At 44.9% G+C, this 12,554-nt stretch overlaps 1 protein-coding gene across 13 annotated transcripts in view; it reads right to left on the reverse strand.

The window, feature by feature from the left end:
* The window catches only part of FAM13A (family with sequence similarity 13 member A), a 349,193-nt gene that overhangs the window by 13,205 nt on the left and 323,434 nt on the right, over positions 1-12,554 (reverse strand). For 12 of the 13 annotated variants that reach the window (XR_014263561.1, XR_014263562.1, XR_014263563.1 and 9 more), the window contains 6 exons: positions 12,314-12,452; positions 11,475-11,556; positions 10,415-10,635; positions 9,703-9,786; positions 1,994-2,089; positions 435-518 (listed from right to left, as the gene is read on the reverse strand). Coding sequence is in view for 8 of the 13 variants with exons in the window: in XM_082461668.1 (XP_082317794.1) it covers positions 435-518; positions 1,994-2,089; positions 9,703-9,786; positions 10,415-10,635; positions 11,475-11,556; positions 12,314-12,452 (706 nt within the window). In the remaining 5 variants the exon portion in view is untranslated. The remainder of the gene's footprint in view (positions 1-434; positions 519-1,993; positions 2,090-9,702; positions 9,787-10,414; positions 10,636-11,474; positions 11,557-12,313; positions 12,453-12,554) is intronic. The other variant, XM_082461667.1, reaches the window with a different exon arrangement.

The raw sequence follows: 12,554 nt of genomic DNA on the forward strand, positions 1-12,554 counted from the left end.
AAGAGGACTGCTTAAAGTTGGTTAGAAGCAGCTACTGATTTTTTTTCTATATTTATTCAGTTCTATTTTATTTATTTATTTTTAACATCTTTACTGGAGTATAATTGCTTTACAGTGGTGTGCTAGTTTCTGCTGTATAACAAATGAATCAGCTATACATGTACATATCTCCCCATATCCCCTCCCTCTTGCGTCTCCCTCCCTCCCACCCTCCCTATCCCACCCCTCTAGGGGGTCACAAAGCACCGAGCTGATCTCCCTGTGCTATGTGGCAGCTACTGATTTTTAGGGAAGGCTGCAGGAAGCTATCACCAAAGGGCCCGATCACAGCAGCTTTCCATCCACAGGAGGGAGAGAGGGAGAGAGGGAGAGAGGGAAGGAGGGAGAGGCACTGCTGCAGATGTAGCAAGCGGTTAGCAGCTGGGGGTCTTCACCTTTATCTCCTTGAAGAAGGAAGCAGTTTCGCCCTCGATAATTGGCTGCAGCAAAGGGCTTCTCCGCTTGCTGGAAGGGGAACCCTGCGACAGGCGTTAATAGGCAGGTTACACGGAGAACTTCTTTCCCCATCCCCGTCTGACTCACAAGTATTTACTTCTGCCTTTGAACTACAGACTCGAACCCCTCCCCGCCAAGAAGTCCCAGGAAAACCAGACACAACTGAAGTTCTTGTCCAAGTTGCTGCTTCACTTCGGAGCTGTCCCCGACCCCCAACCACAGAGGCCACATGAAAGCAAGGACGGCACACGAGTACGTTAACCAGACACGCAGAAAAAACCTCAGGAGAAGCACCTGCCTCCCCCCTTTCCTCCTAGTCACCATAACTTCCGGAACAACTAATGATAACGTAAGCTCGTCAAGTGATGCAAAGGTTATCAACAGAGGCTACAGAGTCACCCCACTTAGGGACACTAAGGACCCCTGACTGGGGCATATAAAGGACTTCTTAGATTTAATCCTTTTGCTGGTTAGTTTACTGATTTATTCTGTAGAAAACTCCTAGAAAGGTAGCTTTCTTCAAACACACCTGCCTGAGGTCTCTGGACCCTGCCCCATTAAATATGAACAAATATACTGTTAAAAGACACATGAAGACCGTATCTTGGGCCTAGAAATACACAAGGAGATTTAAAGGACGAATAGAAGAGCGGCAGCTGAGAAGAACACGCGTTTCGGCAACAACATAAAAGCGAGGCCGTGCCCGCTTACTGCGAAGCCTACAGGCCAGCAGAGGAGCCCTCAGGATCCCCGAGGTGAGCGCTAAAACAGAGGCAGAGGGTCCCCACGAGCTGGACGGGCCAGAAGCACCGCCCCCGCGGCGGGGCTGGGATCGGGGCCGGGGCAGGCCGGCCAGCGGCCCAAAGGGCTTCCCAGAGCGGAGGGCCAGTCGCCGCTCGCTACTCCTGACGAAGTCCCGACTCAGAGGCCGAAAGCAGCGAAGTCCAAGGGCGGTGGCCGCCACGCACGGTTCACAGTTGCTGGCCGCCCTCCCTCTTCTTCCACCTCACACTCTCCTACATCCTCCAAAGAGAGGAGGGTCCCTCTCCCGAGCTCCTTAGACGCTCTCTCCCCGGATCTGATCCCGGCAGGGCTGATCCATCTCTTGGAGGGGGAGACAAGACTGTTAACAGAGGCCGCTAAGACTCTTCGTAGCGGGGCCCTGGGGAGGGCACAGCCCCGTCCTCTCGGCGCTCCGCCTCTGAGGAGAGCGTGGGAGAGCCGGCCCAGCACGCGTCAGATGGATGCATACGGCCAAGGCGTATCCCCAAGAGGGACAAAAAAATTTCTCTCGGCCTCAGATTTGCTCATTTTTGGCAAACGTAGCCTCCGAAGTCTCTGATAAATTCTTCATCCCTCAAGCTTAGGGGCCATGGATATTGATGGCAGGTTCAACTATGAAAGACTATTCTTTCATGAGAAGGCAAGTTAGGGCCCTAATAATACAGCCGGGGCCCATTCAGCCAGTTGATCAACAAGCGGGCCGTGGTGTACTCACAATGATGGGGACGGTGCTGGCTCGGGACAGGATCTGTTTGACCAGGCGGTACCTGTCGTACAGCGGTTTCATAACCTGACGTTCATTCTTGCTCACCTGAAATGCAAGAACAGAAGGGCTGAGAAGTCTGCTCCTGGTGGCCAGACTGGCCAAGCACGCTCTGGGCCGAGAGACAGTACAGGTGATGCAACTGAAGACTCACCACTCTTGCAAAATTTATTAAACTGATGACATGAATCAATGAATATTTAAAATATCTACTCCAGCTGCCGATCATTGGAAATCACTCCCTCAGCAGTACTGCTTTTCTTCAATCAAAACTATGATCACTACTGATTATTAGTTCCCTATGTAAAACTCTTGAAGGCTGAGAGTTGCCAGATGATTCACTATTTTCTAGGTCCAGGGAAGGAGAAAGCATGTGTTTCTATTATACTACTTACCATGCAGTTCTGTAATCATTTAAAAAAAATATGTCTTTCTTTCCTCTGGAATTGTTGTGTGTTTAGGGACAAATTCTGGCAAACAGTAGGTATTCAAGGAACATATGGCCATAGAACACATGGACTGATTGATCTCTGTGGCCCTAAAATCTGGCACAGGGCTCAAAAATGTTTACAGGACTGACTGTACAGGCAGTGGGGAGACATCAAGCTCAAATACCTGGCACAGTATTTGAAGCCCTTCATGACCTGCTCCTTCTCCTCCTCCTCCTCCTCCTCGTAACTCAAGCTCCAGAGAGAAACTAGGTTGTGTCACACCTCCTGGTCTAGTTCCCTCTGTCCTGGAATGGCTTCCTCACTGCTCTTTGGTTTGGCAAATTCCAGATCAAGAGCCGCCTCCCACTCCTGTGCAGCCTTCTCCCGACATGCCCCATTCCAGGAGGCCTGCTCATTCTCTCCTTCGTGTCACCTGCCGCAACCTGTGCGTACCTTGTAATTCACGTATGCTTTGCTATAGACAGAACGTTCGTGCCCACTCACTCCCCCGTCCCCACTCCAAATGCATACGTTGAAAAGGAATCCCCCATGTGACGGTGTTTGGAAGTGGGGCCTTTGGGAGGCGATTAGGTCATAAGGATGGAGCCCTCATGAATGGGATTAGTACCCTTATAAAAGAGACCCCAGAGAGATCCCTCACTCCTTCTGCCATGTGAGGACAGCGAAAAGATAGCTGTCTATGAACAGGGAAGTGGGCCCTCACTAAACACCAGCACCTTAATCCTGGACTGCCAGCCTCCAGGACTGTAAATTTCTATCTTTTATAAGCCATCCAGTCTACGGTATTATAGCAGTCCCAATGGATGATATATTTTTATACTCTATAGTAACTATTTGTTGACACGTCTGTCTTCTCTTTAGACTATAAGCCCCTTGACACCAGGAGTTTGTGTTTTTGTACCCCTGGTAACTATTTCAGTGCCTGACGTGATAAAAATATTCCATAAATATCTGTAAAATGAGTGAATGAATATTTCAAATATAAATAGGTATGCCAAATTCATAAATATGCATTTGTTTACTTAAATGGAGCAAGAGATGAAGTATCTTTGTTTCAAGTTCGCTGTTGGTCTTCTGCATTTTATTTCTACTGTACACATAAGGCAAGGGTTACAGAGGTAAGGAAGGGCAAATAGTATTCGCTTTGACCATTTCTCTTATGGGCCTTTTGGGCCTTCAACTTTGAAGACAGGTGTAGATTATGCATGAATTGATTATCCTTTGTTGCCTTTTTTATTTGCCTTTCTCAAAGTGATCAACAATAAGTGAACTTTGGATAAACTTGATAGAATACTGCCATTATGCAAAGACATCTTGAGGATTTATCTTGTCATCAGCAATAACAATAACCACTTCTTTCTATCTCTTCCTGCTACCAAAATATCAAGAGGCGGCATTTTCTTGCTTTTACTATCTACCATATTAAAAGGAGTTTTAAATTTGGTATTTCATAAAAGATGACTGTCAGCTGGAAGGGAACACAGGAATTATTTCATACAAAAAAAGAGTGAGGGTAGAACCACAGGCTATCACTACTACATACCTACCACAATGGCTGACATGAAAGACAGACCGTGTCAAGTGTCGGAAAGAATGCTGAGAAATTGGAACTCTCTCTCAGTGCTGGCAAGGGTGGAACACTTTGGAAAACTATTTGGCGGTATCTCCTAAAGCTAAACATATGACTCATCAATTCCGCTCTTAAGTACACATCAAACAAGTGTGGTCTTAAGTTCAACAAAAGACATTCATAAGAATGTTCATAACAGCACTATTTATAAGAACCCCGAACTGGAAACCATCCATATGCCCAACAACAGAACAAATAAGTTCCCGAAACTGAATACTACACAGCCATGAACATGAATGGCCACAGCTATATGCAATATCATGGATTAACCTCACAAAAAATAAAGCCAAGGAGAACAAGCCAGAGACCTAAGAATACATACTGTAAAGTTCAAATTATACAAAGTTCAAAAATAAGCAAATCAAATGTATAACGTTAGAAGTCAAGAGAATGGCTTTTGTTGGTGGGGTGGAAGGTCATGGTATTGACTGGAAGGGGACATGAGAAGGGCTTCCAGAGGGCAGGCCACATTTTATTTCTTGATCAGGATGTTGGTGACGTGGATTTGTCTACTTTGTGAAAATTCATCAACATATATATTTATAATTTAGGCTCTTTTCCGTATTCATGTTATACTTCAACAGAAGCTCAACAGTAGCCACAAGTAAGTGTGCGGAATAGAAATAAATGACTTGTACAACCGCACATGTAAAACGACAAAATTTAGTACTGGAACACGTGAAATAATTTTTTCTTTTACTACAAGATGTATTCATTAAATGTATTGCAGATGCGATTAAGGCACATCCTAATTGTCAACCCATGACATGCAGTGAAATATTATGTAAGATAAACAACAGATGTTTAGTGACCAAAAGACGTGCAAAAAATAAAAGTAATAAGGAGCCAGCATTTCCCCATTGCAGACTAGCATCCTATTACTACATCTGACCATAGAACAACATGGGTTTGAACTACACGGGTACTTACAGGCGGATTTTTTTCAAAAATAAATACTATATTACTTACACGATCTACTACTACACAGTTGCATCCATGGATTCGGAACCTCAGATATGGTGGAACCATGGATACAGAGGGCCGGCTCTAAGTTACACTCAGATTTTCGACTACGCTGAAGGTTGAACAATGCCTAACTCCCGAATTATTCAAGGGCCAACTGTAGAAACATCTTTGGATTATAAAAGGAGACTCTGGATTTTGGAAGGAGACTTACTGCTAAAATCAGCCGGACATGGCAAATGTGACAGAATCAATTTCCTTTCTAACTCTTTGTTCGAAAACCAAATTTTCTAGTTAGAGTAGATGAAGAGGATAGCTGGCTTGTATATTTGGCTTGTAACACTGATATTTAGATTTTCTATGAATTGCTCATTTTAAAAATGAATGACCCTCAGAACTAATCACCTGTAAGAGATCTGATAAAATCCAGTTTTTGACTATGGAGAGTCAAAACTCATCATGATTTTACCGAAGTTAATGCTGGCATTTGATGGAAGTATCTAAACACCAAAAATATCCATGATCTTTAGGTCTGAGGTGATGGAAAGAATACTACTTCATTTACACCAGGATTATTTCCATGATAAACGTCTGAAGCCAAAGGCTTGGTGATACCAAAAGTCAATACAACTTTCACCCTTCATAAAGCCATATCTTATGTAATTATCAGTGCTGGATTTGTGAGCAGAGCCAAAATCTAACCAAGAGTTAGAAAAACAAAGCAGCACCTTGGTTAAACTGTTAAAAAAAAGGGCCGCTGATATCAAGTGGACCATGGGCAAACTGTTCGGAAGTTTGACATCTCTTATTCTCCAGTCACCAGCTGCTCAGGGATTCTACTCCAAACCAAGAATAGCCCTTTGAATGAGCCAGTAAGGTTCTCTGAGTCTCGGTTTCTTGACGGGTAAACTGCAGAATTCAAATTAGAAAATCGTTATGATCCATAATTGCTTAAAAATGACTTTAGGCCAAGCATATAGTATATTGTCTTTTCAACATACTTTCCCTCTTCTTGCTTCAAGCCTTTATTTAAATTTTCATTTAAGTGGCAGCTCTGAGTGGCTTTCAATGTGTGGAAATAGGGTTAAGACTAAGATACACGTTTACACCCAAGTCAAGACAGCATGAACATCTAGCTATGAAGATCTAACGGGTGAAGGCAGCACCTTCCACTCAATCTTTGCTTTTGATGGAAAGAAATCTTCATCTACTGGTCTCTTACTACCCTATTTGGTTGCTCTGTAAGTCTCAGAAAAATATATCAAATCTCCTTAGTAAAACAAAAAATGGTCTGAGTCTGTGTGTGGAGGGGTGTCTCTGAGTCATAAAACCGCTAGTGGGAGAAGACAAATGAGATGGGTTCTTGTAACGGCTGCATTCTTGGCCCGTTGATTCGGAAAACGGTGACCCTCTCTCCTTTACTATCAGGTAACAATGCTAAGCTGACTGGGCAAAGATCAGCTCAAATAATCCCAAACAGCAGATAAACAAATGATAGTATTTATATGTGGCTTTAGAATTTGCATTTAAATTTGAACACGGTGCGTTTAGGGTCCTGTTAGTTCCCCGGTTTTTGAAACAAGAGATTAAAATACATCAGTGAGAACCCAGAAGCTTTGGGCAAGCCGCCCACTCTCTCCCCTCCACACCATCATCGGGGTCTGTAAAGAAGGTAACACAGGGAGCTGCAGCCGTCTGTTGTACCTCTGTGACGTGGGCTTCTGATGAGACCCTCAAATGTTGAAAAGGACACACTTCGATAATAATTCATAGGGAATCATGTGCCAGCGTGTAAATGAGCGTGTTTTTGTTTTCCTTACATGTGTCGGTCTGTCTGGAGGGTGTCCCGTTAGAGCAAGCAGCCTTGTTAAAACATGTACAGAAGCAGCACACGTGGCCTGTGATTTTGACTGTTAGTGTCCTTTTATATCAGAATCTGTAGACTCCGCAAAAAAACCATCAGGCTCTAAGCATCTGCTTTTCTAAAAAACTTGGGGTTTGGAATGACGGTTTAGCTCTGGGAGTATATGTATTTTTCGCATTTATAAGTCCAGGGTCCGTGGCAACATCACAGATCTAAGAATGAAAAGTTCACTCTTTGGTTTTCAGACTGGCCAGATATCAAGTGAACTCTGCTTTTCCTGAGGAGGCTGGAGTATCATGTTCCAGAGACAGGCAGAGAGCCCGACTCAGGAACAGGAATAAATGACACTTGAACTTCCTAGAGCATTTATCCCCTGCCCTGTGAGATGCTAGAATGCACATCCCAGAAGTGTTCTTCCTTCATCTAAAAGAATGATGAAAGAAAGGACCACGAATTAATAGTTCATATTCCTAATGATAAGAGTGCTAAAAAAATGTGCATTTCTCCTGAGTCAATCATTTAATAAGAAGTAGACAGCAGAAGGCAGAACATATAATTGTACCAGAAGTGAAACCTATCATTTACTGAGGAATCCCACCCATCTCTCCCCAAAGCCACTCTGCCCTACTTCCTCAATGCCAGACAGCCTACAGGTAAGTGTGTGTGTGTGTGTGTGTGTGTGTGTGTGTGTGTGTGTGTGTGTGTGTGCGTGTGCGTGTGCGTGTGTGTGTGTGTGTGTAATGTCGTTTAGTCTCCATGACAACCTATAACAGACATCTATTATGAAGACAAAACGCTGGGGCTCTGAGAGTTCCCTAAGCAGCCGAGTCACGGAGCCAGTCGGCAGGGCGGAGGTTTGAATCTAGGTCTGCTGATCCTAGGGCCTGCATGCTGCCACCGTCCGGGCAGAATGAGAGACTCTGTGCCCAACTCAGAGCAACAAGTACCACTGCACACAAACCCCTGCACTGACAGTAAGGTAAAGACTAGTATTCAGCTGAGAGACCTCGGGCCTCAGGCAAGGAAGTCTTTAAAGGAGTCTGTCAACGTCATAACCTGAATCCACACAATGGAAAGAAGGAAGATACGTAAGTCCCACCTCCCTCACGGAGACCTGCCTGGTGGCCGGGAGGAGAGCCCTTTAGTGGAGAAGGGGTTTCTCTCTGCTAGAAGAAGTTTTGCTCCATCTCTACAAGTTCTGAATACCCCAGAAGAGAAGGACGAAATTTCACAATGTAGTAGAGCTCCAGAGCGTTCACTATTTGGTTCAACGCCTTGAAAAAATCCAAAACAAAACCTGGCTTGAAACATGACCATTATCCCAGAGCACCAGTATTTTTCCACTGCAGGGACAGGCCAGCAAAATCAATCATCATCAGCGCCAGGTTTTTTGTTTTGTTTTTAATTTAAACCTAATAAATTCAGAACCAAAATACCACGGAGGATCATTCAACAGATAGTTTATTGGGCACATGCTCTGTGTCAGGTCTTGTGCTAGTTGCTGAGGGCCAGGTTCACCATTAGGTAAATAAAACCCAGAATCCCTGCCCTCACAGATCTGATAGTCTAGTGCATTATACTCGAAGTTTCTTTATCTAAAAGAGCATATTTTTGATGAAAAGACTCTCTCCATGACATAGCTATGGCTGACACTGGAAAAGAGATCTATGCATTTTGGTGGTAGAAGAATCCATCTGTGAACATCAACTTCACGCTTCCTTACACCTGCTCTTAAGAACGTGTCTGGTTGGGTTCTTGACAACATTCTTAACAGAAGGTTACTAAGAGTCACTGACTAGGCTTCCCTGGTGGCGCAGTGGTTGAGAGCCTGCCTGCCAATGCAGGGGACACGGGTTCGAGCCCTGGTCTGGGAGGATCCCACATGCCGCGGAGCAACTAGGCCCGTGAGCCACAATTACTGAGCCTGCGCGTCTGGAGCCTGTGCTCCGCAACAAGAGAGGCCGTGATAGTGAGAGGCCCGCGCACCGCGATGAAGAGTGGCCCCCGCTCGCCGCAACTAGAGAAAGCCTTCGCACAGAAACGAAGATCCAACACAGCCATAAATAAATTAATAAATTAATAAATAAAATTAAAAAAAAAAAAGCATTAAGAGTCACTGACTAGGCGATCTGATTACGAGTTCCCTAAGGAACAGACCAGAAGGCTGTCATGCTACCCTCTCCCCCAGGGCTGACAACAAGCATTCAATCAACGCTCTTGCTGAGTAACAAACTGCCTCAAATGCTTCCAAAGCCATATTTTGGATTCCTCACACTTTTGGTTCTGGATGGCAGCTAGAACTTCTCTACAAACACGGGTTGCAAACGGCATTGCAGAGAAACTGAATTTTAGGGCAGATCATTCTAGTTTAGCACCTTCCTTTTATGGATAAGAATGCCTAGAGCCGGCGATGGCAGCTTTATGGGGGCAGGCAGAGGGGCAGGCACGTCTCCCCACTCTAGGGCGCTGCGCACCGATTTATATCCCCCTCCTCCATTTTCCCCTCGAAGCAGGACACTAGTGACTACATTTTAGCTGCAAACTAATTTTTCTTTGGAGCTTAATTAAATTTAGCACCTACTAGATAGTGGAACTCATATCATTGGTTTAGCCTCCCGAAAGCTTACTTCTGGTGAAAATACAGAGTAATCTAAACATCAGGGAACCTCATCTGCAAAATACTGAACACAGAAGACCCACTTCTAAAGCCAGGTAATTTACGCCAATCAGCAAATTCTGCACATTCACGTACCGGCCGTCCATGAATGCTTTCATAATATAACAGAGCTTTCTGCAGGGCCACTTTCTCATTAGCAATCTGGTCTTTGGTCATATCCTGTATAAACACAAGGATAGAGAAATGAGAAAGGGGAAAACACTTGTGAACGTCCCGACTTCTTTATTTAGTTCAACAAATTTCCCACAGTAAGGTTAGAAAGAACGTTTACACAACAGCTCGATCCAAAGCTAGGAATCAGCTATTCCTGGTGTCTTGCTGGAAACACAGCACAGCAGAATCGGCACCTATGAGTACTCCTACCTCCCGTGCAGTGGGCAAAGGCACATTGCATTGAGGTAAGCAAGGCTGCGAGGCACATGGGGCTTAGCTTACCGGCTCCGGCAATGACTACAGTTACAGGACGCACATTCCCAAAGGCTTGTCTCTAATCCTCCTACCTCAGAGAGCCACCACGCTGTCTATTAACTGAAACAAGTCCATTCTGCAATCTGTACAACAAGGCTTCCTGCTTTCAGTCTGTAGTCCAAACCCGAAGTACCCACAGTTAAAACACTCTGAGTTTGTTTTATCTGCTTCTCTGGACGTCTCAGAGTGTGGGAGGTTTGAAAAGGTGTCGCTCTATCACCCTTCCCATTGGGACCCTGGGACATGCCCCGCCATCCTACCACGCTGACTGGAAAGCTTTAGGATTAGCAGTTGGCTGGGGGCCTTCACAGAATCACACCTTAATGTCCTCAGGACGGCTGGTTTCCACCCGCTTCTCCTGGAGCTTCCTTTGGATGGACTCCAGCGTGGCTTCGACGCTAGGCTTTAAGGCTTTATCTACCAGCTCTTGCTTCTTCTCGTCTTCTTTCTCAAGTTGGGAGCCAAAACTCTTGGGGAGAGTATTGCTTCTCTGCCGTATCCTGGGGGTTAGGTCCTCTTCCGATATCTTCAGTTTTGACTCTAGGAGAAAAGATTTGGGGGTGGAGATGTATGGGAACTGACGTCTGCTGAACCCAGATTGCTTTTCTATGCTGTTAACGACTGCTTAGCCTTGTCTTTTTTTTCCCCCAGAAAGTATCTAATTATCATATTAGTCGAAATCCCTGGGTTATTGTGTTAAACCCAAGAAAAATGATAATGTCTTCCCGGATTACCTGGTATGATTTCCTAACCCTCATTCCTGAGGAAGTTTTAGTTCCTTGACAGCCATGCATTAGCCACACCAACCTGTTTGCTGTTCTCAGAATGAGGCGGATGGATGGCTTCCTACACTGATTCCCTTCGCGTTTACAGGTATTTGCAGATCTAGCGCCCAAGTGCTGGCCAACTTTTTCCGTATGACGTGTATACCTCATTTTGGAATTATTTTCACTTTGTATTCTATTCTATTGTGTATATGACCCTGTGTCCTAAAAGACAGCAAGTGCTTTGAGGGACAGGGACCAAATCCATCTCACATCCATCTGTGTTCTATGTCTTAACTCCATAGCAAATAAAGCCTTGGATTAAACAGGTACTTCGAGTTGAAACCATCATCCTTATATTAGTGATTTAGCGAAGTCAAAAAAATGCTGCCGAATTTGCATCTTAGCTGATCTGGGTTTCCCCGTGATTGAGGCCATGGGAAGACATGGAGAAAGTGTGCCCTGAACACTTAGAGCCCTGGGAAGCAGCTTCAAGAAACTTGTCTTTCCTGGAATACTGTAGCAGTGAGTGGCACTCAGCACGTGGTGAGATCGCAGCTTCTGCACCTGGCTTGTTCCCTGGAGACCGCACCATAGGTCTAGAACGTTACCTACCTTTAAGTTGTTTCCGGAATTTGGCAAGGTCATTAGTCCATTTCAGAACCTCTGGATTGGCTGCTTTGTCGCTGTGGGAAGGCTGAGAAAAGGAAACCTTGAGTAAATGTTTTGTAATTGGGGCAGGAAAAAGAAGAGTTTGATAATCAGTTTGTTTTAAACAGGAAGGAAAAGTTGAGTTCCACTGGAATAATAAATGAACCGTGATTAATCAGGGCAACTTCACAGGTGGGATTCCATTATCCTTCTTTATATCTGGTTGTTTATTTATTTTTTAATACTATCTGGTTATTTGTGATGCTTTCAAAGAATTCCTCAGAGGCAAAATTCTGGATTTTTATGATCATGGACTTCTATGAGGCCCATGGCCTCTTTTCCTTTATTTGTAGGGTTCAACCTGTCAGGTTAACAGGATAGAAAGCAGAGGGGTATATGATATATTACACTACAACCACCACGAAAAATGCCTTTTTTTCCACTCTTGTGAGAAATACTGAGGATAGAGCTGAGAGCAGAATGAGGTCAGTACTAATAAAATTTCAGAAGACAATCTCGAATTACGTTTTAGGCAAACAAAATACTTCATTTAATGATTTTTCCCATCCCTGTTCACTGATCAATTTGCAAGACGTTGAGGAGAGCATTCAGTTCCTCTGTAAGGCTACACCTGTGCACGGAAAATGCTGATACACGATGTCTGGGGTTTATCAGCGTTGATCCCCCAGTGTTTATTGCCTTTTTGTTTCGAGATTCCCTAGAAATTTCCCTTCACCTTTATCACTTCTCTGAGTTGCCGACGCATCACGGCAAGGGGGGCGGGGGAGTGAGCAGGCACCCACCTTGTACTTCCGCTCCTCTTCAAACCTGTCTTCAAACTTTCGGATCTTCTTTTTAAGGCTCTGAATCCTCCGTGTGAGCTGGGCAGGCGTCAGGTCCTCTTGCTCGTCGTCGTAGGAGCCCAGAGAGGAGCTGCGTCGCCTGTGAGGGGCACAGCGCGGGGTCAGCTTCCCTAGGGACAGTCACCGCCTGCTGGGAGGGGCGCTGGCGATGAGGGATGCGGCACGGGGAAGGCAGGGGTGG

This window comes from Balaenoptera physalus (genome assembly GCF_965194825.1).
Source record: "Balaenoptera physalus genome assembly, chromosome: 5".
Lineage (NCBI taxonomy): Eukaryota > Metazoa > Chordata > Mammalia > Artiodactyla > Balaenopteridae > Balaenoptera > Balaenoptera physalus.